The sequence below is a fragment of the Sciurus carolinensis genome, chromosome X, assembly GCF_902686445.1.
Source record: "Sciurus carolinensis chromosome X, mSciCar1.2, whole genome shotgun sequence".
In the NCBI taxonomy this organism is placed as follows: domain Eukaryota; kingdom Metazoa; phylum Chordata; class Mammalia; order Rodentia; family Sciuridae; genus Sciurus; species Sciurus carolinensis.
This window is the reverse complement of record NC_062232.1, coordinates 38,552,621-38,579,755: the sequence shown is the minus strand read 5'-3', so window position 1 is coordinate 38,579,755 and position 27,135 is coordinate 38,552,621. Positions and strand designations below refer to the sequence as shown.

Here is a 27,135-nt window from a genome sequence, read left to right as displayed (position 1 = left end):
CCAGTGACCTTACCTGTAACTTCCTTTCATTGTGGACTGCAAAGCTGAAATTGAGTTGGTCTCCCTTCTTGCTTTCGCCACTAACCCTAACCATTTGAAATCAAACTGCCTGCTGATGTTCAAAGTCCTGGTTACAGCAACAGTGCCTTGTATTATATAGCACTATACAGTTTCCATCCTGTGACTGCACTAGAGGCATAAGCAGGCAATTTTCATAACCCCTAGTTTGCTGATGAGGAGTTGGGGTTGGGGGGCCCTAGCCCAGGAAGCTATAGCTCTCATTTTTATAGTTATTATTGTTGTCTTTTTAGAACCAAGAGCCACTGAGAGAAGAAGACTCTGATTTCATCCTGACCGAGGGTGACCTCACCTTGACCTATGGAGATAGCACAGTGACTGCCAATGGCTCTTCAGGCTCCCACACAGCCTCCACGAGTCTTGAGGGCGGTCGGAGAACAAAGAGCAGTTCTGAGGAAGTGCTGGAGCGAGACCTTGGAATGGGAGACCAGAAGGTTTCGAGCCGGGGTACCCCTCTTGTGTTTCCTCTGCAGGAAAATGCATGACTGTCCCCCGAAACCCTGAAATGATGGGGTAGGCCCCTGGAGTTGAGGATGGCTACATGCCCCAGTGTGGTTTGAGGTGGGGCATTGACTGGATTGAACTAATGCTTCTATTTTGTTGGGGTTTGAAGCTATCTTAACACTTAAAATTTAACCCAAGATTCAGATGGTGAAGCTAAAGTGTCTCTAAATTAAGATGAAAGCAGACCTATTCCCCCACTTTTTCCGCATAGTAGTGCGCTGTCTCAGAGTTAAGCAAACACAAAAATAGCATGCTTTAATGGTCTCTTAATTCATCCACCTGCACTCTTTGAATAAGGCAGGGCAAGTTGGGGATTCTGCCCATGAGAGCTTCATCTCAGCACATAGCAGTGCCAGTCTAGCTGACTTGAGGAATATCAAGTCAGGGGAGAACAGGCTAGAAGAAAGACCATGAAGGAAGGCAGTCGATATTGACCCACCAAGAATTCTGGGATGCTGGTCTTAAATGGTACAGAAAAAGCTATGTGAGTGAAGGCTCTGGCACTGAAGGCTATAGGACTGCATTCTCTTATCAGGATCCCTGACTTTATGCAACCTGTGTTTCTTCTAGACTGAAGATTAGAAATTATATCCATGAACATTTCAATGTGGGGAAAAGAATTATAGTTCTTTCTCTGGAAATCTTCATAAAGAAGTTACTGGAGTGTTTAAAACCAAAGGCAAATCATGTCATTGTGTTGTTTTTAAAATAATCTGAGGACAGAAGGTGTTTAGAAACTGATGATATCACTGCAGTAATCATTTAACTTTTGGGGGCTACCAGATGAGCCCGCTACCTGGAAAATGATCAGTAGGACTGAGGTATGTACCATGGGGTTAGAGATAACACCAAAATTTGTAGAATGCAAGAGAAGGCAGCAAGAACCCAAACAAGCAATAGGCTAGTGTTCAGAGAGAAATCTCAATGTGAAAAAAAAAAACTGAAAGAAAACATAAGAAAGGCATCTCAATACTAGGTAAAATTCCAAACTTTGAGCTGATGTATGCATGCTATTTTAGTGGCCACATGAGAAATCAGAGTTTAGGCAATGGAATGTTAAGCATTATTCAACCCAGTAGAAAGTTTCGTCTTACATAAGATTAGAAATCAGGAGTCTTTACAGCAAATGTCACTTTCTTGGTATCTGAAGAGAGTATTGCACCTGCTTGATTTGTGGATGTGGTTTGAAATTTAGGTTTTTAGTTCGTGTTCTTTCTGGGTGAACTATTCTGCCTTATCATACCTGTGGTAGGTGAAATACTGAGAGAACTCTTGGGAAAAGTTTGTTTCTCTCCTTGTCTCTGTGCTTTAGTGCTAGCATTGTTGGCAACCCAATTTCTAAAAAAAAAAAAAAAAAGTTTTCAAAATGTGAACATTTTTCTTCCTATGGCAGAAAAATTAGTGTCTCAGTCCCATACCCCCATAATGAATCAGTCATTTAACCTTCTTAAACCACACTTTTCATGGTTAATTTTTCCCCTTAGAGACATGATCTTTTTCTGTTGCCCAGGCTGGCCTCGAACTCCTGGGCCCAAGTGATCCTCCCCTTAGCCTCCCAAGTAGTTAGGACTACAGGCACAGGCCACCATGCCCTGCTGATGGTTATTTTATAAATAGGTCATAACTTCACAACTTTGAGGGTTTGAGTTGATAGTTTGTTTAAGTAAAGAAAGATTTGATGAGGTTGAGCCATATGAGATTGCTGATTTTCAACTATTTTTCAAAATCCAAAATAGCAGTTTCATATAGATTAGTATAAGATAATTGAATGCATTTTATTCACCTTGCTCCTTTCTCTCCACAGTAAAGTCCATTTTGATTTTATGGTCATGTGCGGACTTTGTAAGTCTGTTAAAAGCCAAACAATGTACCGAACCCCATGAGACCTCAGGGTCACTAGGCTAGGAAAGGACTTCAGAAGACCTGCACCCCACAGCCACAGAATGAGCTTTTTTAGTTTTTAACCTCTGGAAGGGAGGCTGTGGAGTCAGGTTGCAGACAATAGCTGCCAGGCCTGGCAGAAGGTTGGAGATGCAGCCTTGTGATTGGACCCAGAACTAGCAAGGAGTGTTTATTTTATAGTTATAGCTGTAATGACCAGTACGCCATATAAACTTAGGTGAGACTGCTTTCTTTGACTTTTTTTTTCTTCGAGATGGGGTCTCGCTAAATTGCTCAGGCGAGCCCTGAGCTTGTGATCCTCCTGCCTCAGCTTCTGAGTAGCTGAGATTACAGGTGCCCAGCTTTTTTTTGTTTTGTTTTGTTTTGTTTTTTGTTTTTATTTTTGAAAAGTGTGAGGGATAGGTCTGTTCACTCTTTGGTTGGGTCTGTATAAAGCCTTGCTCATCCCTTATGCTGGAGGGAAAAAGCTTAGAGAAAAGCCCTGGTGATGGTTCTTGAAAAAAGCCAACCAGGTAGGATACACCCCTGTCTTCATTCACCTCAAAGCTTTGTTATTCTTTTGGGTTTCTAGGAAACTTTCAGCAGATTGTAAGAAATTACCCTCTTAGGGAAGTAAAATATCCATTGTGTTTCCCAGCCTAGTCTTAGGTCAGTTGGTAGAGTGTTGTTTTCCCCCAAATGGTCTTATAGTCTTCATTGAAAACCTTTTGTTCCAGCTTTATTAAATATAAGTAAATGCAGATTTTCCAAGACCAAAACTAGGGTTATAATTATTAAATTGAGTCTTTTATTCAGCAGATCAAAGTAAGTCACTTTGACCTATGGTCCTAAGTTTTATTTGCAAAATGTGGAGAATTTTGACCTTACCAAGGGTCTGGGAAGGGAAATCCATTTATTGAAATGGTTCCACATTGAAAAGCATTATGACTAGGCTGCATGGAGAGAAAGTAGAGTGCCACAAAGCCCAGAAATCATCCAGCCCAAGGCCAACTATCTGCTGTTGGTTTGGCATAAAAAACAGTCTAAAATCGCTGAACAGTGTATCCAGTTAAACAAAAATCTTCTGAGAAAGTAATCCCAAGTCATCTTTCACACATATTTATTCCAAGTTAAGCGGGATGACATTTCAGCCAAGTCAGATGGTCTAAAGGAGAGGTTCTGCACTCTGGCTGCACAATAGGATCACCTGGCTATTTTCTTTCTTTCTTTTTTTTTTTTTCATTTTGATATAAGGGCATTACTTTCTGAGATTTGGATTCATTAGCTTTGGATAGAACCTGGCATCCACACTTTGTTTTGGAACTCCAGGAGTTCCTAATGTGCAGCCAGGGTTGAGAGCCTTTTGGCTAGAGCTTTCTTTGGACCCTATTTGGAACTTTAGTTAAAATAGTGGCCTAGCAAGTTAAGGGTTTGTTTATTTTTAAAAATTATTGGTGCATTATAATGATACATAATAGTGATGTTGTGATATAGTCATATATGCACATAGTATAAATTGTTTTTTCATTCCTCCAGTACCTCCCCTTTCCCTCCCCTGATCCCTTCTCTACTCTACTGGTCTCACTTCTCTTTTCATGAGAAAAGAGCTTCATGAGCTTCCATGTATGAGAGAACATATGGGACCCTTGATTGTTAGTCATGAGGAATAAACCAAGTCAATAATACAGCCTAGGCAGCTATGAGAAAGTTTTATGTTAATCTTTGCAGAACTCAAGCACATACTGCATAAAGTACAACTACAAAGATTACATTTGTCAGCCCTCAAAGAGATAAGGTTAACAAGTTTGTATGTAGGGAGAATGTAAAATTTGTCATCTTCCTTCCCGTTTGTGGGGAGACGGGGAGGAGGATTTTGTCTTAACTGAGCCTCTTTCTAGTCAACATGAAGGTTTCTGGGAAGCTGGCTTTTAAATTTCACATGGAATTAAGTTAATAGCCCCTTGTGAGGTCAAACTTTCCTTGTCTTTCTCTTCTTCCCATGCCTGCATTTGTGTTGTATTCCTGAAAATAAGGGTAGGCCTGTTGACTTCAAGAACACAGGAAGGTTGTGGTCACTTTGCTGTCACATGATGGACAGAAGATAAAAATGCCTGCCATTCTTTTTGATAAGAATGGTAGTTCCCATTCTTTGTGGGACCCTAGACTTTCCTAGAAGAAGGAATTTTGTAATTCAATTAAGACTGCGTTTTTTTCCTTGGAAATAAGCACAGGAAGGGCATATGGACTCTGAGCATCCAAGGTACTCACTGGGGTGACCAGACAAATGAATGTTGATGCCTTGAAGCCAAAAATCACACTGCAACATCAAACGTCTCATCAAGCAAACAGCAAGGGGCTCTTTAGGCTATATTTTCTAGACCCAAAAATATCCTCCGTGATTTGGCTGGCAAATGAAGTCCCTTTAGGAAAATGCAAAATGTGATCTCAGCTATCCATGAACATTTCAGTCTGGGACAAAGAATGAATAGTTCCTTCCAAACCTAGAGGTCTTTTTCACATTGCCTCCCCCAACATGTAACTCCCTCTCCTTATCTTCAGTAGAAGTGAATGTAATCATACCTGATATTTAATGTGAACCAGTGATTTCTAACTATAGAAACACCACCAATGCATTTAGGGAAGATCAGTAGCAGGACCATTGAGCAACTCATCATAGGTGAAAATACCCACTTGGAAACCTGCCTTATACCCACTGTGAGTTCTAAGAGTTGTATCAGAAAGCTGACAGTAGCATCCATTGTAAAATGCTACCTGGAATGAGGGCTGCTTGTAAGTCGGCTTGCCAACCTGATAAGTATGTGACTTCTTATTCTACCCCAGAAGTGGAGAACTTGACAATATCTTTTGGTGCCTGCCTTTTGACATTCTTTGGATGAGTTAGTGCTGGAATGACTCCATCAGATATATTACACTGGTATCATTGAGTTCCGATCACTTCTGTTGATTTCTAAGTGAGAATCTGGCTTTCTAGTGTCAGCTGCTGCATTCTGATAACAGTAAGTTGAAGGAATTTAGTGTCCAAGAGTCATAGTTTAGAAATAACACATCTGAATGCCGCTTTCACTACTTTGATACTTGGAAAGATTTTCCCCCATTTTAAAGCCTAATGAGAAAAGTATGGAGAGTAATACAGCAGAACTCAATGCTAGCATCTAACTGGGAAAGGCAAGTAGAGTCTTTGACAATCTTTTCAAACAAGACCTAGACACAAATCATTTTTTCCAGTTTCAGTTTTCATAGACCTTTAAAATAAAATTCACAAACATATCTTGTCACCCAGTGCTAGCAAAAATTGAAGAGAAAAACCAAAGTTGTTGATCTTAGTTTTATTTTCATAAGTAGAGTATACTATAACTGGCCCAGATGGAATGACAGGCAGTCAGTTTTCAGCCACCTGAGCCTTGGGGAAAATGAGAAAGAAAGTCTTTCTGCCATGCTACCTTTTGAAAAGGTCTGAAACAGACCGAAGAGCATGCAGCAGAGGTCACCTTCTCATTCCGATGGCCATCCTTTAAAAAGGCTTAATGAAATTGCCAAATGTCACAGTCATCTCTCAACTCTTGGTAGGTGGAAAAATTGTCTGAGTCTCTATATGTTGGAGGAACTCAGAAAAGGACTTGTAAACAGCACAAAGCACTCAACATCTGCTGTCTAAAGCACTTTTAAAAAGTTACCATCCAGGTGTTACTGGGTGATTAACTGCATGGACATTAGGGGACTAACTTTTGTTATGTTTATTTCAATTGTGGGCTTTGGAGAAGGAGAGGATTGATTTTCAGTTATATGGGTGTTAAGTCTATGGTTTTTGTAATTTTACTACTGAAATCACTCATTCAAAGTGTGATTTCAGCTCCTCCTAGGTTATCTTATTTTTCATAAAATACATCTGATACTACTTGGGAAGTTTTACTATGTCCATTAAAATGATTAAATGAGAAGGCCACAAGATCCATTTCGTAACTGAAAAGCAACTTTTTAAAGTAGAATAGGGTGAATTTCACATGGAATGATGTGACCTTCTGGGGAACTTTTTATAGAGGGCTTACATACTGTATTTGGGGATTTTTTTTCTTCTACTTCCATTCAATAGTAGCAAACTGGTGGTTTTATAAGATTAAAATTATACTATGTTATATAAATACACATTATATAAATGACATTAAAGTATGTTATGACTGTGAAAAATTAAAGACCTGAAGTTATCCACAATCTTTATGTGCAATAAGGAAAACTGCAGTAGGCCCCCAAAGTGGTATCTTTCCCTAGCATTTTAATGTTTGCCTTTGTGTAGATGTGTAGATTGCTGTTGTAAAGCTAGCCATGTGTTTTCCTGCCCTTTACTGATATTTAACACATTTTCTCAAAGCTTTTTTTTTTTTTTTTTACAAAACTCAAAATAAAAAGATTAACTGGCTGAATTGTTCTTATTTTGTACTTTTAAAGTGTCATCCATTAGTAAAAGGATGCAGTATGACCCAATTCCTAGTCTGTTCCTTTCCCTCACAGAAAAGTTCTTTTCTGGGTGGAAGCTATTCTTCTCCAAAGGAATTCATTTAGACTAGGGTTGGCAAACTAAACTCCACCCCTAAACTAAATCCAGCCCACTACCTGTTTTTGTAAATAAAGTTTTATTGGCATCCACTACACTCATTCATTTGTATACCATCTGTGGTGGCTTTCATGCTGTTGTGGCAAAGCTGAGGAGTTGTGACAGAGATTGTATAGCCCATAATGCCTACACTAATTACTATCTGGCCCTTTCCCAGGAAAGTTCTTTCCCAACCCCCAATTTAGATGCTTGAAGAAATTCAGTTTTAAAATAGCGTAAAGGTCATGGCAATAGATTTTTAAGATTTTTTAAATGTGCCTTAGAGTTAAAAGAATTACTTCAAACTTGGCCTTTGTCTGTGACTTGTCTGCAAGAGGAGGGCCTGCCAAGAGTCTCACAGGCTTTGAGTGCAGAACCCTGAAGAAGGCATAACCAGGTATGGGCAACATCAAGTTGTAAGACTGAAGGAAATAAAGTTAACATTGCAGCTCAATGCTTAAGTTCTTATTGAATAATTGCTCAAATTCTTGAACCCAATTTTGATTTTTCCTTCATAGTCTTCATATCCCTTTGCATGTAGACTAGTTTTACTTGAATCATGTACTTTATATCCTAAAATCCACTGTGTAGCAAAACAAAATAAATCTTGTCTTTAGCATGACTCCAAAGTCATTTAATTGCATAATCTCAAGAACATCAGCTAGAACAATTTAAAAGCAAAACTCATGTTTCAATTCATTAGAGTTCTCCCACCCCAGGGAGAAAAATTACTTTTTAATAATTGGTTCCAGAGGATGGGGCCAGTTGAAGGACAGCTGGATGAATCAAGTTTAAAACAATACCACCCAGAACTTTTATTTAATATTAAGTAATTTAATCAAGAAAGACAGGACTGTACTTGGCCCTTATTCACATTGATGTTTTGTCCAGACATCTGCTGATGCGCAATGGAACTAAATCACATCTCTTCTTTGTTGTGATGTTTTGTTGAAATGGCTCCAGCAAAAGCAGGTTCAGCCTGGGAACTAAAGCTCTTCTTATTTTATGGCCATAAATATCCACATTGCACTGCCACTTCCTCCCTGGAAACTTCATCTCAACCAATGTGTCCATCATTATTAACAGCTTGTGGTATTCCTGCACAGCAGAATTGCACAGCAGTTGGTACCAAGCAAAGTCCCAGTCTCTGACAGTGTGATAGATTGCCTCCACAGTGCTGCTACTCCCGTGCTGGGGCAGCATGCTGAGTGGCCCGGTTCATGATGACTGACCTGGAAGGGAAGGAACAAAGGACGTTTGAAGTTCAGATCACAGAAATCCACAGACAGAAAGACTGTTGAGCACTGATGTTGTGAACTTTAATTTTCCTTATCTAAGCTAGATATCCAGTGCTAGAAACCCATACCAAACCAGTATCTTTTCTGGTTTGCTAAGACAGGTGTTTGGTGAGGGTAAAGACAGAAAGATGATGGGAGCTCCTCTGTCAGTTATGCTGTGTTTTATGCAGCTTCTGTTGTGGGGTGCCTATTGAGAAGAACAGAACTTTCTGGGACCTGATGGGTAGAAAAGCAGGAGGAGCTGGCACTGAAGATGTATGCTTAGGTACCAAACATGCATCCATCCATTCTTCACTTGTGTACCAGTTCATGTGTGCAAAATAAATCACACCAACAGTCAGCTGTTATATAAATCAGGCTGCAGATAGGCAACATTCCCAACCTTCAACCTTCATGACACATGGACTTTTTCTTCTCTCATTTGAACATACTACTTGAGTCACCATATGTGAACAGTGGAGTGTAGGCTAACTTTGGATATGTTCATGCTACCTCTGCCAAAGGATTCTTGATTTTTTTTTTTGGATCCTTTGATCCTGGGTGTGTATACAATTTGACATTTTTCTAATATGGTGAATCTGCTCATCAGCTTCTACTGTTGCAGAGTTTGGAAAATAAATACTTTCAAGATTATTAAAAGTATGCAATAAAGACTCATACTAAGCAGTAAGGAAAAACTAATTTCATAAACACCATGAGGCCTTTCTGTAAATCTTGAATATTCTCATTTAGAGAAGAAGGCAGACTGATTAGGAACCTTGTGAATTGAGTAACAACCTAACTGAGTTCCCTGGGTTTTCTCTTGGCCTCCTTTATATTCTGGAATAGATGCTAAAGAAGTCAGCAAGCCAGAAACAGACAAGTTTCTTCTAGTTCAGACAAGAAAGAAGCTACTAAATGTCAGGTGCCATGGTGCACACCTGTAATCTCAGCAACTCAGGAGGTTAAGGCAAGAGGATCACAAGTTCAAGACCAACTTCAGCAACTCAGCAAGGGTTAAAATTTTTAAAAAAGGACTGGGGATGTAGCTCAGTGGTAAAGTGCCCCTGGAATCAATGCCCAATACACACACACACACAAAGCAGAAGCCACTAGAAAAGCCTGTTATCTGTAGCCAAAGGACAGGAAAAGGGTTAGCTTACAAAGACAAAAACCAAGCACCACAGGAAAAAACACTACCTCCTGTTAGCAGAGACCTGGTGGGCCTAGTGGAAAGCGAAGACTTTTGGACTGCCGCCCTGACCTGGCAGTAACTAGGTGGTACACCCCTTCCTCCACAAATGTGCTGTCTGTGGAGGTTTGCCAAAGTAGAAGATTTAAGTAAGATTCAGAGATTCATAACATAATATCCCAATGTCCAAGATACAATGAAAAGAGTACTTGTCAAACTAAGAACCAGGAAAATTTCAACTTGAATAAGAAAAGGAATGTGACTGGTAGATGCCAACACTGAGATGACCCTGGTATTGAAATGTTCCAAAAAGATTTTAAGCAACTGTCATTAAAATGCTTCAACTAGCAATTACAAACATACTTGAAAGAGGGAAAACTATATGTTCACCGAATAAATATATTTTTAAAAGAACCAAATAGAAATTTTAAAACTATAAATTACAATAACCAAAATTTGAAAACCTCACTATTATGGGCTCAATAGCAAAACAGATGGCAGAGTAAAGAATTATTGAACCTGAAAACAGAACAACAGAAATTACCCAATCTGAACAACAGAAAATAGAATGAAAGAAGATAAAGAGTCCCAAGGAATTGTGGTACCACAATAACTCATATACCATTCATGTCAAAGTTCCAAGGAGATTGGAATTGAAAAAGTACTTTAAGAAATATGGATGAAATTTTCCCCAAGATAATAAAAGACATAAACTTCCAGATTCAACAAGCTATGAGAACCCCAAACAAGAAAAACCCAAAGAAATCTACCCCAAGACACAACATATAGAAACATCAGAAAAACAGTCCAAGAACAAAATCTTGAATGCAACTAGAGAGAAATGACACCCTACTTATGGCAACAATTTGAATTCCATATCCAAACACATGGAGGTTCAAAGGAAGTAGCACAGTTTTTAAGCAGTAAAAGAAAATAACCATCAACTCAGACTTCTGTATCCCATGAAAATAACCTTCAGGAATTAAGATGAAATAAAGACACTCGCAAATGAAGGAAAACTAAGAGAATTTGTTGTAAATAGAATTGCTGCACAAGAACTGCTAAAGGAAATTCTTCCAACAGAAAAGAAATGATAAAGGAAATAGATTGAAATATCACACATGAAGAAAGAACAACAGTGAATATATGAATAAACTTAATAGAGTATTCTCTTGAAATTTTAAAACTATGTTTGATAGTTGAGCCAAAAATTGCAACATTGTATTTAGGTTCTCAATATATGTAGAGAAAATATTTTTAAAATTATAAAAGGGGCAAGATAAACCTCAGTGGAGATTAGTTTTTTTTATACTTCACTGGAGGCAGTAAAATGGTGACAGAAGTAGATTGTGATAAGTTACATATGTACAATCCAAAGGAACCATTAAAATAACCATACAAAGAGACACACTAAAAACACTGCAGATAGATCAAAATGAAATTCTAAAAAATGTTCGCATAACAGGAAGGCAGGAAAAGGGAAACAGGAACAAAAATGGGGAACAAACAAAATGTTTAAATGGCAGAATTTTTAAGCCCTAAAATATCCATAATCATAAATAGTTTAAAACAGATTGTCAGAATGGATTATTTTTGCAGTGCTGGGAATCAAACCCCAAGCCTACGAAGTGCTAGGCAAGCTTTCTACCACTAAACTACACCCTCAACCCCAGAATGTTTTTTTTTTCTTTTTTTGGTGGTATTATGGAGTGAAATTTCTTTTTTATTTTCTTTATTTTCTTCTTAAAAAATTTTTGCAGACTACATTTTGATTCACTGTACACAAATGGGGTACAACTTTTCGTTTCTATGGTTGTGCACGATGTAGAGTCACACCATTTGTGTAACCATACATATACATAAGGTAATGATGTCTGTCTCATCCCATCTTTCATACCCTACCCCCTCCCTGCTCTTCTTTCCCTCTACATAAAGTTCCTCCATTCTTCTCTTACCAGAATGTATTTTAAAAAAAGATCTAACCATATGCTATCAATAAGAAATTCATTTCAAATAAAATGGTATAGGTAGGTTGAAAGTAAAAGGATATACCAAACAAACATTAATCAAAAGAATAGAAGAGTAGTTATATTAATATCAGATAAAATAGACTTTGGAACAAAGAAAATTACCAGGGACAAAGGACATTACATAAGGGTAAGAGGGACTAATCAACCAACACTATGTAGCAATCCTAAATGTGTATGCAGCAAACAACAGAGTTCAAATTTCCCAGAACAAAAACAAAGAACAGAAAAGAGAAATAGACAAGTCTATATTTGTAGTTGGAAAATTTAACATCCCATCTCAATAATTCATAGAATCACTAGACAGAAAATCAACAAGGATATGAAAGAACTGAAAAATTCATATGACAGGATTCATATGACATTTATTAAACATTCCACCTATTAACAGTAGAATGTACTTCTTTTTCAATGTATATGGAGCATTCACAACATAGACCAACCATATCCTGTTTCAAAACACAAACTTGAACAACTTTAAAAGAATTGAAATAATAATAGAATGTATTCTCTATAATGGAATGAAACTAGAAACTAATAGCAGAAAGATAGCAGGAAATTCTCTAGACACTTAGAAATTAAAGAACACACTTATAAATAATTCAAGGGAAGTTAATATATTGAATGAAAATGAAAATGTAGTGCATAAAATTAGGCCAATAGAGAAAATTATAACACTAGATGCTTACATTAGAAAAAATATCAAATCAACAATCTAAGCAACTACCTCAAATGAAATAGATTTTAAAAAAACAAAGTGGAAGTAAGATCATAATTAGTAGAAGAAATTAAAAACAAAATAATAAAATTCTGGTACATTGAAAAGATTAGAAAACTGATAAACTTATATCAAGACTGACAAAAAAGAAGCCATACATTACCATTATTAGCAATGAAATAGAGAAATTTCACTGCAGACCTCAAAGACATTACAAGGATTTTTTTAAAAAAAACTAAAAACAACTGTACACCCCAAATTTGACAACTTAGATGAAAAGGACTAATTCCTCAAAAACAAACTACTGCAAGTCACCCAATAAGAAATAGATGATTTGGAAAATCCTATAGCTACTAAAAAAATGGAATAAGTAGTTAAAGGACTCCCAAGAAAGAACCCTCTGGGCTCAGATAATTTCAATGGAAAAGTCTACCAAATGTTTAAAATAGAATTAACATTGATTCTGCACAATCTCTTCCATAAAATTATGGGCCAGTATTACCCTGATACCAAAACCAGACAAAATAAAAAAAAAAAGAAAACTGCTGACCAATAACTCATGAAAGTAGATGCAAAAAATCTCTAACACTATAAGCAAATCAATTTCAACAAAGTGTAAGAAGATTTAGATATCATGAGCAAATAGTTTATTTCAGGATGCAAGGCCAGTTTGGTATTCAACAATTAATCCATGTAACCCGCCATTTTAACAGGCTAATATAATTGCATGGTCATATGAGTTTATTCAGAGGAAGCACTAGACAAAATTTAACACCCTTTCAAGATCAAAAAATTCTAAGAAAACTAGAAATAAAAAGGAAATTTCTCAATTTGATAAAGGACAGTTACATAAACCTATATCTGGCCTCATTCTTTATGGTGAAAGACTGAATGCTTTACCCCCCAAGATCAGGAACAAGGCAAAGATAGTTAAACTCTCCACTTTTATTCCACATAGTATTGGAAATCCTAGCCAATGCAATAAGACAAGACAAGAAAAACCACAATGATTAGAAAGGAAGATGTAACATTGTCCCTATTTAGCAGATGATATGATTATATATAGAGAAAATCCAAGGAATGTAACAAAAACTCTCCTACAACTAACAAGTGAGCTCAGCAAGTTTTCAGGATATAAGATCAATATTTCAAAACTGATTTTATTTATACATACTAGAAATGAACAAATAGAAATCCAAATTTTAAAATTCATACTATTTACAATAACTCAAAATCTCAAATGACATTCCTAGGTATAAATTTGATAGAACAGGTAAAGAACTTGTGTGCTGAAAACTGCAAACTACCACTGAAAAAATCAAACAAGGTCTAAATCAGTAGACATTTTGTTCATGAATTGCAGAACAGCATAATAATAATATTCCCACATTGATCTATAGGTTCAACAAAATTCCTATCCAATGTCATCAATGCTTTTTGTAGATAACAGCGAAGCTAATTCTAAAATTTATATGGAAAGGAGAAAAACTAGATGGCTAAGACTTTTTTGGAAGAGAATAAAGTGGGAAATGCACTCTACCCAAAGTTATTCCAACAAATGTGGTATTGGTGGCGGGAGCTGCTTAAGGGTAATGGTAAAATAATCCTTGATATACTAGCAATGTCAAAGTGCAAGCATACCTTCAATGTGACTCTGAAGCAAAAGGTAAGAGGAAACAGTTTGCTAATGTAGAACTCTGTCCCAAAACAGCCTGGAAATATACTTTAAATGGTATAAATGTTATAATTTCCAGATTTTCAGTCTGATAAAATAAGTGGCAGTGGCAGGAATGCTAGTTATAATTGCATTTGTCAAGAGTAGTTTTAGTCCTGTTGAATTTGAAACAACTTTTGGGTGAAAACAACAAAAACAGACAAAACACATGCCTGGGAAATAGGGGATTAAACCACCAGAGAAGCCACTCGTGGGGACCTGGGCAGCTGCAAAGGGTAGCTAAGGAGAGTTACACTCCAGTCATCCCTACCCATTGTGGGAGGCTTTCAGAGTAAAACCTCAATCCATGTGAGTCATTCAAGCTCCACAGTCTACCAGTGCAAAAAATTAAACGACCATTATATCTCCCCAATACAATAATAGCATGTATCCTATTTTATGATACCCACCAAACAAAATTTTCCCAAAGTTTTGCACTCACTGGAGAACAGATGAATGTGCACCACACCAGTATTAATAAAACTGGGCATTAATTATGTACAATTTTATGTTTTATGTATCAGTTAAAAAATAAAATAAAACTGGGAAATAGCTGAGCTTGCCTAGTTGACTTTTGTTTTTTCCTTTCATTGAGCTGCTCCAAGATGTAATTTGAGTTGGCATACATGATTGCTTTTGTGAGTAAACTCCAATAAAGGAACTGAGTCAGTCTTTTATAATATATATTCAGATGGGCCACCTGCAGATGTTCACCATCCATCAAGTGGGAGTGGGAGGGTTTGAAAGAGCATGGGACTGGAAGTGACTGGAGCTTAGACCTGCAATTCAGGCAGCTATTTTGTCCTCACAGGTCAAATGAGTGCTGGAAGGTAGTCACTGAGGCTGCCCATGAGGACTTGTTCTCTGTCCACCAGCTTCAGCATTCTCAGGTTAGAATGGCTAGTCAGAGTAGAGAGTCTGTGGTTCAGCCAAAGTGCAGCTAATCACTTCCAGTATCTTTCTGCAAAGGAAAGCATTGTGGTTATTTAACCCTTTCTAGCCTTTCTTTCCCAGGGTCTAGTGCAGTAAAATGACCTCATGGCCAAGAGCAGATTTGTGAGGGAGCAGGATACTAGATCCTATAAATGGGTCCTCCCCCTAGCTTGTAGGATTGCTGGAGATTGCCACACCTGACACATATTTTTCCTGAACTTAAAACAATTTTTCTTCCTTTTTGACTATTGAAAAATAAGACTACTTAAAAGACCATTCTTTAGAGGTGTGGATTTTGTTTTTCTTTGGGGTGACATTTGTTTTCAGCCAACCGTCTCCTCTTTGTAAAATTATCTATTATTAACTACAGTTTTATACATATTTATGGAGTATGGTGTAATAATTTGATACATGTATATAGTATGTACTGGTCAAATCAGTGTAGCTAACATTTCCAACTCCTTTTTAAAATTCTTGCTCAACATGTAATTGTCGTACATCCTTATGGGGTATGGTGTGATATTTCAGTACTTGTACACATAATGCACTAATCATTTCAGGGTAATGAACATTTCTATCTCATTGCAATTCCTAGTGGCAGTGGGAGGAAGGGTACAAAAAGACAACAAAGTGTAATTTTTTATTATTTGAAGAACCTGAAAAATGTTTTTCATTTTTACATCCATGTTGGTGACATTCTTTATTACAACAAGAGATGGTGTCTACTTAAATTGCTTCTAATATTTGTATATTTAACAAACACCAGCCCTTGGCTAGTCATAAGTCATCGTTTTAAAATATGTTGATTTTAGAATTTTTGACTTACCATTCCTACAATCTCTCTGAGGCAGTAAAGATCCCTTTTTGATGCAGTTTGGTCTCAGTCATGGGTAATGTGACCTCAAAGCTCTGGGACATGCTTTCCTAATATCTACCATATCTGTCTGTTTGGAATGACATCTTCAAGTAGTCTCACAGTTCCCTCCTGGGGTTTCTCAGAACTTTCCTTACTTCATTATCTTTACTAAACAACCCATGGTTCCCACCCCAGATGTACTCCCCAAGCCTTACAAATATTCTGTGATGTTCTATGTCTGGGCAGAACACATGATTCAGACCTTTATTGAGACTACTTTCTCTGCTTCCAGCCTGTGGAACACCATGACTGAAGGGCACTGATCAAACAACAGTGCTCTCTGGGAGTGCTCTCTCCAGGGGTTTTTATTTCCAGCCAGACTTGAGGTCTCCTTCTTTTCTCCCTTTGTGGTGCTGGGGCTCAAACCCTGGACCTTGAGTATTCTTATGTGAGCACTTTACCACTGAGCTACACCTCCAGCCCCAGACCTGAGGCTTCTTATTGACTGGCTCTCCAAGACTACCCTGCCTCTCCCAAGCACCTTTAAACACTCCCTCATTATGGTAATGCTTCATAGAAAGGGCTTCTATTCCACAAGCAAAAACTGTGGCTAGTTTTGGAATGTGACTCTATAGGAAAGTCCTCGTTGCCAGTGTCCATTTTAAGGGAGGGGGCTCTGCTGGCTGGGAACACAGTCATCATTGAAGTTGAACGTGGTAGTCCTTTTCCACAGCCTCTTAACCTCTGAATTTAAAAATATTCACCACTGACTGAAGCTCCAATTTATTCTGAACACTCAGCAGGATGGTCTGTAATATGAACAAGGCCAGCTGCAGAAAATGTCAGTGCCTGTTGCTGGCTTGGTGCCTGGGGACAAAGGGGGGTGGCAAGCAAAGCTCAAGGATTCTAATTCTCATGAAGACATCACTGAGCTCTGCAACTTTTCTCCAATTGAAATAGCTTCCTGTTCAGCTCCCAAACAGTTCTCCACTTCCCAGTGTTCTTGAACTTGGGCCAAGACTGTTTCTTAGTCTCTACTGTTCATATTCTATACCCCACTTGAGTAGAAATGTTTCTTTCAGCAAAGCGAGTTTCTTCAGTTGCACAAGAAGCAAGAGGATGGCGAGCCAGTAGACCTCACAGAGACAGGGCTGGAGAGGGAGGGAGGGAAGGAGGGAGGGAGGAAGAAAGAGAAAGAGATTGAGAGAGCGAGTGAGCTCTTCGTTTATTAGTCACCTTGTTGAGCTAGAATGTCAGATGCAAAAAAAAAGTCAGGCTAGTTTAAATTCTTTTGTTTCCTTCTTTTCTGGGCTGTTCATGCTGAGAAGAGGCATACTGCAGAATTTGAAGCCAGCTGTTTGTAAATGTTTTTTTAAAAGCATCATTCCCAACTATTTATATTTGTATTCATGGGGGAAAAAAATCTCTGTCCAGACTAAGAAGAACCTCTTAGAAAACCCTCTGAATTCTGCCTCCAAAACTGCAAGGGACAAGGGATGTAGCTCAATGGCACAGTCCTTGCCTAGCAACATGTGATGCCCTGAATTCACTCCCCAGTACCTCAAACAGACAAAACCTGCAAATGGGCATATCTGCTTCCTCCCATCCCTGCCTCTGCGAGACCACAAAGAGGGCTTTCCAGAACACAGAGGAAATATGAAGGGTTAGACCTTATTTTAAATCATCCGAATTTCCCCAGTGATAGTGTCCCCAAATGGTCGATGTTCAAATCGGTTGTCACAAGTCAATTGTGGATGTCCAACAACCCACGAGAACAAGGCCATCTGAACAAGAACCTTGCTGAAATCTGATGCCATGTGCAAGTGTGGTTTTATAAGGGATAAGAATTTTTGTGTCAAAATGTATGCAGTCCTTCAAAATATCTTAAAAATGACACTCCCTAAATACATATGAACTGCGGAAGGGCAAAGAAGTCAATTTCATCTTGGAATCCTACTTCCCACAACCCAAGGTGCAAGGCAATCATTCATCATCCAAGATGAACTGTGGGGATCAGAGAAAGCCAGGGTGCAAGCAGAAAGGATTTCCTACCCATCCGACTAACCAGAATGAAAAAATAAATAAAATCCAGCTTGCTGGAAGTCCAGGAAACAGGCACTCCAAGAAACCACTGTTGTGAATGAAATTTGGTGCAACTTTGAAGAACTTTAGCTCTCAAGATGTTAAAAGCGTACACCTTTTGCTACACAAGGTCTGTCTACTATAGAAATTTTTTTTCTGATAGGTATACTTACATGTATGCAAAGATAATATAAGGATTTTAGTAAAAATGCAAAGATAATATAAGGATTTTAGTAAAAATATAGCAAAATATGGAGCAACCTAAATGGAACAACCTAAATGTCCTACAGTATCTAGGAACTAGGTAAATATGTTATAATACATTCCTACAATGAAAATTAATATGGTCACTAAAAATGATATGATTTCTAAAGTATTAAGTGAAAAAAGGGCAAGGCAATAAATATGGTTCAATTCCACTTATACATAAAAAGGTAATATATTCTGCTTGAATTTGTATAAAAATTTTGTAGACATATGTCACAAGAAATGTAGTGGTTGCTTCTAGGAAATGAGACCGGCAGGTATTTTGTACCCTTCGACACTGTCGAACTCTCTTTTCATCACCTGCTTACATTATTTCTACAAATTTTACAGATAATAGTTTAAAAACAAATAGTACCCAATTTTAATCTTCTAGCTGTGTTATCCTTAACAATTTACCTAACCTCTCTGAGCTTGCTTCACCATTCATAAAAGGGATTACTACATACCTCATTAGAGCTGAGATGAGGACTGAGACCATATGCATTCGGCAAGTAACACAATGCACAAAAGTAGGAACGCAATAAATGTCACCTCCCCTTAGCATCAAGAAACCTTAGAAATCCTCCCTATTCAACCTCTTTCTTTTCTGTGTTGGGGGTGGAACCCAGGGCCTTGAGCATGCTAGGCAAGCACATCACCACTGAGCCACAACTTCAGCCCCCAATCACTTCTTATACTTAATCAAGTAGTAACTAGGAGACCTAGGCCCTGAAGCCTGGCTTCCTGCATTCTCATATAAAAACTGATATCACATGAACCAAGAAATGACTTTCCACACACACCTCATTTTGCAGGATCAGCCTCCTCCCTGCCTCACTCACTTGGCTTGAATTTTCACTTTTCCTAAGTACTAAATCCACCATCAACTGAGGGACTCTGCCAGGGAAGGCGGGCCCATGAAGGAACTCTAAGAAGGTCTGGATCAGTGGTAGCACAGAGCTCATGATGGGCAAAATGATTTGGACGTGGATGTGCTTTAGAAAACTCTTCTCACCGTACTGCAGCAGAGCCTCGCAGATACCTATCAATGCATACACACACTGTCACCATCACCACCACCAGCGTCATCCTAACTTTCAGCCCTCTCACTCGAACACAGCACCCAAGTGCATTTGCCATTGAGAGTCTCAGCAAATTTTGTTGAATGAGACATTCTACATAGTAAAAATGTTTTAAAAATGTCTATTCTTTAACAGTGAGTGTTTAAGCCATGGGTCCTCTTTTCAGTGATATTTATGCATACAATTACATAGAATATTTGGAGCTCAGTCCCCTGATTAAAATGCAATGACTTTCAAAATGGGTTGTTAGGGATTTGGTGGTGGCTGGTCATTGATTTTTCTGTTTGAATAATTGCCTTAGAAATAAAGCTTCCCAGACAGGCACAGTGGAGCACACCTGTAATCCCAGCAGCTCAGGAGGCTGGGGCAGGAAGATCCTGAGTTCAAAGCTAGCCTCAGCAACTTAGCAAGACCCTAAGCAATTCAGCGAGACCTTGTCTCTAAATAAAACATAAATAGGACTGGGGATGTTGCTCAGTGGTTAAGTACCCCTGGGTTCCATGCCCAGTACAAAAAAAAGAAAAGAAATAAAGCTTCCCAGTTATAAGTTGTTAGGGCTTATGTTACAGGGAACTTACCTCATTTCCTAATTTCTTTCAAAGGAGAATACATATAGCCAAGAACAAAAAGCAAGGTGTTCTAAATATAGGGAGTTTTGGGTGGAGCTCAGTGGTACAGCGCGTACTTATCATGCAGCAAGTCCCATCTCCAGAACCAATAAAACAAAATGTCTATAGAGATGAAATCTTGTGTCCCATCAAGGATAGAGGTCAAAGGCAGAAATGCTGAAAAGACCAGGATAGCATATCAGTCTGTTCAGAACAGTAGCACACAATGTATGTACAATGATGGACTCTTAGATGAGAAACTACAAATAACAAAGCATTTGAAAGCGTGTGAAAGGGTGATAAACTGACCCACGTGCAATTTACCTTTCCATAATAATACACATTTTGGAGGCACTTCACAACTTCAAGTTCTTTTATATAAATCACTGTGGCCCAGTTCGCTGCTCAGCAACAGCCCTTGATTTCCCATTTTGATCTTGCTCTAGTGCAAGCAGCTAGGCCCAGGGAGATGAATCATTGACTGGTTCAAGCCAGTGGTTTTTGGCTTTGACCATAGAATAGAATCCCGTGGAGGGCTCTGAAAACATCCCAATGCCTCAGTCTGGGGACCTCCTCAAAGAACAATTAAATCAGAATCTCCTGGATTCGGAGTGTAGCTCAGTGGAAGAGACCTGCTTAGTATGTTCGAGACTCTAGGTTCCACCCCCAGCACAAAAAATGAAGAACAAAAATCTCCTGGGGTGGAGCTCAGGTACTGGAAATTTTTAAAAAGAAGCCGCTTATCAATGGTTTTATTTTCCGAGGTTTGTTATCCACAGTCCCAAGATATTATAGAAAATTGCAGAAATAAGTAGTTTGCTGTTCTGACGATGAAATGTCACACAGTCCTGCCAGCTCAATCCTGCCCAGGACAGAAATCATCGCTTTGTTCAGCACACACTGTATGTACTACCCACCCTATGACAGTTGAGAAAGACTACATTCATAATAACTTATGTTATATTGTTATAATTGCTCTATTTTATTAATAACTATTGTTGTTTATCTCTTACTGTGCCTAATTTAGAAATTAAACTTTATCATAGATATGTATAGGAAAAAAACTATAGAATATACAGCATTTGGCACTATGTGAGGTTTCAGACATCCATTGTGGGTGTCTTACAACATATCCCCCAAGGATAAGGATGGGGGGCTACTGTAATTTTCAACCAGGACAGAGGAATGTTCATCTAAGTCAATCAAAATGCTCCCATTCCCTTTTGCCAATTACTGGTCTGGAGCAGACCATGTGATCCTAACCAAAGAGACATAAAGGGAAGCTGGTGAGGGTAAGAGGTTCTGAGGAAGGTTTTTATAACCAGATTAAAGGAATGAGCACTGTATGAGGGAATACCTCTCCACCCTTTACCTGATAACCAGCTTTCTTCTTTTCTGTACTTTAACAACCCTGGGTTAGTTGGGTGAGGATGTGATGCGTGGTACTGTGGCTACTATTTTGTGACAATGAGGACATAAGATGGTGAATGGAAGTCAAGAGAATGTAAAATATGGAAAGAGCTTGGGTCCTTGGTGACTTGGTTCTGGATGCTGCAGTTCCCACTCCGTCATGAGAAAATGTAATCTACTCCCTCCCTGTTAAACTTTGGCTATTAGTTATGGATAATCCAGTGGATACTCAGGATGATTCGCATGCAGCCTCTCTTTGCTGCTGAGTCAAGGCATGTGTCTCAGGTGCCCTGTGGGGAGGATGACTATAGTGCCATCACCTTTTCTGTGGAGGTGCTGTTAGCAGCTCAGGGATATTTTATTTGCTCAAGGTTGGGACATATTAGTAATAAATCAGTGTGTTTGGCACCCCAAACTAGCCTATAAGCCCAGCTGGGGTGCCAGGTTTGCTGCCAGGGGATGCTAAAGGGACCAGGTAATAAAGCATGTTGAAACGGGGAGATTAGAGTTCTGGAGTCTAACACTGAGCACTGTTCCACCCTCATTACCCAAATGAGACTGCAGGCAAATTACTTCTCTGAGTCCTTATCTGTGAAACTGGTGTAAATAACCACAGATGTACAATGCCTAACACAACGAATGGCACACAGCCCTTTTACAAGAATTCATTCCCTTCTTTTTCCTTCCCTTCCCTTGAGTAGAGTATTACAAACTTTTGGAAACCGCACTGGTGGATCAGTAACACTTTTCCTAGGAAGGAATACAAATACATTCACTGGTTCGTAGTAAGTGCCCAATGCTGGAGGAAGGGCTCAGTCACCAACATCTGGAAGAGCCTAAAGTTCCTACCCAGGTGTTCCTGCAGCCCTGCAAAGGAAGCCTCATTGGCCTTCCAAACAGCAGCATGGATACCTTCTCCCATAGTCACTGTCACCTGCACAGCACTTCCTAGAAGGCAAAATCTATGTCCTCTCCTCTCCTCTCCATTCTCTTCATTTTCTTACCCCAGCTGGTATTCAATAAATGCTAGTGAAGATGTTGGGGGGGGAGCAAAAGTTTCTGGGAGATTGTCATGTCTTAAAACCATAAAATGCCACAGCATTAGCCTAGGGGAGGAGTTCCCTGAGGCCTGTGAAGGATGATTAGGGACCATTTTGTTCCATGTGTAAATACAGGCCTAGCAGATGAAAGGATGTTTTTGTTAAGATGTGACAAGTCACCCTATGCCTTACCTTCCTTTGCTCTGGAAATCAGGAAAGAACACAGACTTCCTAGCAATTTCAGAAAAAAAACTCACCAACAAAACCTCTTGATTACTGGGAGAAAAATCAGTTAGCCAGCTTCCGAAATCACTCTGAAACCTTAGCTCTATTAACAACAGCAAACTCCATCTTCATTAACATCTTCAACCTTTGCCCCTGCTCCAGCATCATCCCAGGGGAATACTGAATTACACTATAAAATAATGAATGGAAACTTTAGTCACTTCCGTCCACCCAGCACCGCTTTTCCTCCCCTAGTCTGCACAGTGCACAAGGTGGCACTCTTCCAATTCACACAAAGTTTGGGAAAATACATTCTCGTGCTACTAACTAGACTCCCATCATCAGCATGGGGCAGAATAAACTCTTCCTTCAGTCCAGCGTTACACACCATATTGACCCCAACACTGAACACATATGGAGATCATTCAGGGACCACTTTAGCATCTGCAGATATACATGTTACAGAGAAAGAACAAAAAAAGAGGGGATGACTTTCCACAAGCTGCCACTGCCGATCTAAGGTCCCATCTCTCAAACGGATGGGGTGGAGTGGGGGAAACACAGTCCTGAGGTCTTGTCGGTACTAGAGGAAGCTGACCAGGCATTCTTTGTGACCTGATACAAACGGGATATGGCCAAATATCCTGCAAACACTAGCCACTGGGAAAGGGGGGAGGGAAACAGAGGGGGAGAGGGGGAGGGGCGCACATGAGCCAGGAGAAAGCAGTGTATTCTACTCCATTATACCAAGGCCTGAGACACACAAATGTGCAAAAACTGTTGCAAGACCCGTCCGACTGTCCTTTGCATGCTTGGTACTCAGGAGGAAAGCCCTGGAGCCTAGCATAAGAAAGAGAAGTATTCAACAGAATGATTAGGATTATGTAGGGTTAAGAAGTCAATACCTGTCCACCAAAACTTGCTTTTGGCTTTCTCTGTGCCAGCAAACACCATGACAAAAAGTTACCCCACAGGACAAGCTGGTATCAAGACAACTTCATAACCATCTACCTCAAAGGATTCCCTAATCCTAATACTCTTGGTTAGTATTAATTCTCCACCTCAAGTTCTATTTCACTACTTCTCTACTGTCCTCAGACCTCTGATACCTCCTATTTCCCAAAGTGGACTGGGAATGCAGAAAACTGGGTTCTGCTTCAGCAACACTTAAGCATTCTCTTGACTCAGGGTCCTCCTCTGCGAAGGTGGGTGGTTAAGCTGGAGAACTGATAAATCTCCTGAATTCTACAAGCAGGAATTTCCCATCCCTTTGGACCTGATCTAATAGCATGGTATTCAGGATGGCACCATCTCCTAGTCCCCTCTGCCCTCCCCGCCTTAGAAGGCCTGTTACAGGCTCCCAAGACCCTTTCTAGCACCCTACCCTGCCCAGAGCCACCTTACCCGGATCCGCTCCGGGGGCGAGTGTGGGCGCTACGTAGCCCCGACGACCTCAGTCTCCAGTGGGGTTTCCCCTTCCCTGGGTGGCTCCGTGTCACCCTCCTCTCCGCTGCGAGGGTAGGCCAACAGACGCATGGCTGGAGCACAGGCGGCCTCCACTTGGCGCACCTGCTCTCGGCTCAGGCGCTCACGCCAGGCGTGCACTGCCTCACGGGCATCGCGTGCCGACAGGTGGAAGGGCCGGTCAGTGCCATAAGCCGCTCCACGCGTCATGTTGAGCGCAAAAGCATCAAGCGCAGCTATAGCGCGAAGCCCAGCGAAGCGCAACAGGCGGCGCAACTGGGTGCGAGGCTGCCGCACCAGGTCTTCGTAGCGCAGCCTCAGGTAGCGCCGCCTCAGCCAGGCTGGAGCACCTCGCGCAAAAAGCAGGTCGCGCAGCCAGGCCTCGCAGATCACCTCAAGAGCACCAGTCAGGAAGAAATCCGCGCGCGGTGCGGCGGGCAGCGCGCGGGACTGACCCCCCGGGCGAGCGCCCACACCGTGCGCTAGCAGCAAGCGGTGAAAGTGGTCGCCCCTCTGGCGGGTGCGCAACACCTGGATGCTCTCGCGCAGCAGTCCCTGCCTGGATTTGAGGCGCGAGTTGTGCACAGCTCGAGGGTCGCGGAAAAGTTGCACCACTTTCAGGTTGAGACCTGGGTCACGCAACAGGGGGACCAGCACGCCCAGGTCCAGCAAACGCACGTCCTTGATGACCACCACTGGATACTTGCGGCACTCGGCCTCCAGGGCACGTAGCGCCACCGGTGGGCAGCTGCGTTCACAGGCAGTGTCCTCCACGAGGCCCACCTCGGCTCGGGCACGGGGCGCTCCGGGGCACAGCGGAGGCGAGCAGATGACCTTGTTGGTCCGCCAGCGGAAGAGGGCAGCTGTGGTGAGATTGACTGTGTCCGCGGCTCTCGCGGCTGGGTCCCCAGGCGGTGCATACAGCTGCAGCACCGAGAAGTCGCAGCGGAAGAGCGAGCGCAGCATGTCTCGAAGAGCGCCCTGCAGGCTTTCGGCGTCGCCGGGATAGAGCGCCTGCCACAGATGCCACATGGGCTCGTACAAGTAGAAAACGTCTGGGTGTTGGTTAAAGAGCTCGCCCAGGAAGGACGAGCCTGTTCGCCAGGTGGCATGCACGTAGATGTGTTGCTTCTCGTGGGCCACTGTCTCCCCGACGGAGCTGAGGTTGCCTGGGGTCCTGGGGAACTGATCCGCGCCCCCTTCTGCTGCCGATTGCGCCTCAGCGCCTTGCTCACGTTCGCCAGCCGCTGCAGCTTCCAGACTCCATACTCCCAGACTGCGCTGCAGGCCTGGGCAGTGCCCCACGCCCTTGTCCTGGTCACGACCGCCGTCCAGTACGGAGGGGATGAGCAGCAGTACCAGCGTGTAGAGCACCAACAGCAGCGCGAACTTGCAGTATTCTCGGCGTCGCCGCCGCCTGCCTTTCATCTTTTACCGACCCCCACCCCACCTCCAGAGCGGGTCAGGCGCGGGTTCTCGCACCTTCTTGAAATCTGTCGGGAGACCGCTCCTCTGGTCTCTCCCGGCCCCTGTGCCCCGGGAGGAGCGGAACAGCCAGGCGGTGCATCCACAAGGGGAAACTTGGGAGGCGGTGGTGCTAGTGACTGCGCCCCTGTCCTCTCAGCACAGTCTCTGGAGAGCCGCCTATTGGCCGGTTTGGCAGCCGCCCGCCCCGCCTTCAGCCCCACAGCTTTTCCCCGCCTTTCTACTCTACAGGGTTTGCCCACTGCTCTGCCAGATCTAGGCGGGGCTGCAGCCGGGTGGAGACGCCAGTTGAGGCGCACCAAACCAGACCCGACCTTTCCCCAAACCTTCTGTGATGAAGTCAAGTCTTAAGGAATTGACTTCAGTCAAGGGAGGGGCTTGTGTGTACAGAATGTGCCAAGTGACGGCACATGGATCCCACCCTGAGAACTCCTCTGCCCCTTGAGTTTTATGTCCCCTGCCTGACCATCTGTGTTCTAGACAGATATCCACTCACCACAATAAGTTAAAGATAAGTGACTGCACATTGCATGGTGGTCCAAGGGATTGGAGGTAGTACTGCACTCATGCAATGCATTTAATGGTCAAGATCCATCCTTTGTGAGATTGTAAATGTTGTGTCCCTTAGGGTTTTGCCAGTAGAGATCCCTGCACATTTAACAGACATTCAGAGGCTCCGTTTACTCAACTGTAAAATGTTATTAATTTTTCGTGCTCATGCAGTTCCTGGAGTTGTGAGATTTAGGGTTGTTGACACATTATAAACCACACATAAGCAAGGGACATTTAAAGAATCAGAGTGGTAGAATGATGAATTTTCCTAAGAGATGGTGTTTAAAAGAACCCATAAGGGGTGAAACATACCAAAGAATAGATGAAAAAATGACAGGAAATCCAGGAGAAAAATTAGGCTTAGAGTTACTAAAATTCAAAAGAGAACTGAAAAGGGTAATTTTTGCTCTTTTTTAGTGGAATAATCAAGAAGGAAAGGAGAGCTTTCTCTCATCTCCTATGGTGAAGTGTTGAAAGGTTAGGAGAAAATGGAAATCAAATCTACACATCTCCACCAGAGGAAGTTGTTCAAATTGGAAAAGTATCACCTCCAAAGATCTGTTTTTCTTTTCTTTTTATATGGTGGAAATCACACCACCTCTAAAACAACTGTCTCAGTTGGGAATGTAGCTCAGTGGTAGAACACTTGCACAAAGGCCCTGGGTTCCATTCCCAGCACCACAAAACATATGCACACCGAGAAAACTGGCCCAAGCACTTTGATTTCTGTCCACGGTTCTGTCCCCTTCCAGCCACTTGTTCAGTATACTATCCACCAACCTCACTGATTACTACTTCCCCACAGTTTCTCTTCTTCACTCACCTAAGAGATGACAGACTTTTGTAAGATGCATAGCTTTTAGAAGGAAATCTTTCTGCGCTGAGGTTAGGAAAATCATCGTTAGATATTGACAGCAAAGGTGCTATCCATAAAAGAAAAAATAATAAGTTGAACTTCATGAAAATTAAAAGCCTTTGCTCTGCAAAAGATGCTGTTAAGAGGATGAACATGCAAGATATATGCTGTTAGAAAAATATTTATAAATAACAAATATGATCTTTCAGTCAGCATTATTGTAGCTCAACCAAAAGACCTGACAAGAACAATTTTAGGAGAAAAACTTTATTTGGGGGCTCACAGTTTCAGAAGTC

The 27,135-nt window shown here is 41.0% G+C and overlaps 2 protein-coding genes across 2 annotated transcripts in view; one reads left to right on the top strand and one right to left on the bottom strand.

Annotated features, from left to right (window-relative positions):
- Slc9a7 (solute carrier family 9 member A7) overlaps positions 1–7,694 on the top strand; it is a 154,506-nt gene extending 146,812 nt beyond the window's left edge. The window contains 1 exon segment of the mRNA XM_047535667.1: positions 312–7,694. Within this exon segment, the coding sequence (XP_047391623.1) occupies positions 312–563 (252 nt within the window). The 3' untranslated portion in view covers positions 564–7,694.
- Chst7 (carbohydrate sulfotransferase 7) lies at positions 7,690–25,579 on the bottom strand. The gene is made up of 2 exons (XM_047535668.1): positions 23,887–25,579; positions 7,690–8,304 (listed from the first exon to the last, which is right to left on the bottom strand). Exon 1 carries the CDS (start codon positions 25,372–25,374, stop codon positions 23,917–23,919), a length of 1,458 nt encoding a protein of 485 aa, XP_047391624.1. The 5' UTR covers positions 25,375–25,579; the 3' UTR covers positions 7,690–8,304; positions 23,887–23,916.
- Between the last annotated feature and the right edge of the window lie 1,556 nt (positions 25,580–27,135).

What these genes read in the sequence shown, in the direction of transcription:
- Chst7 (XM_047535668.1), bottom strand. Translation starts at nt 25,374, where the DNA reads ATGAAAGGCAGGCGGCGGCGACGCCGAGAATACTGCAAGTTCGCGCTG.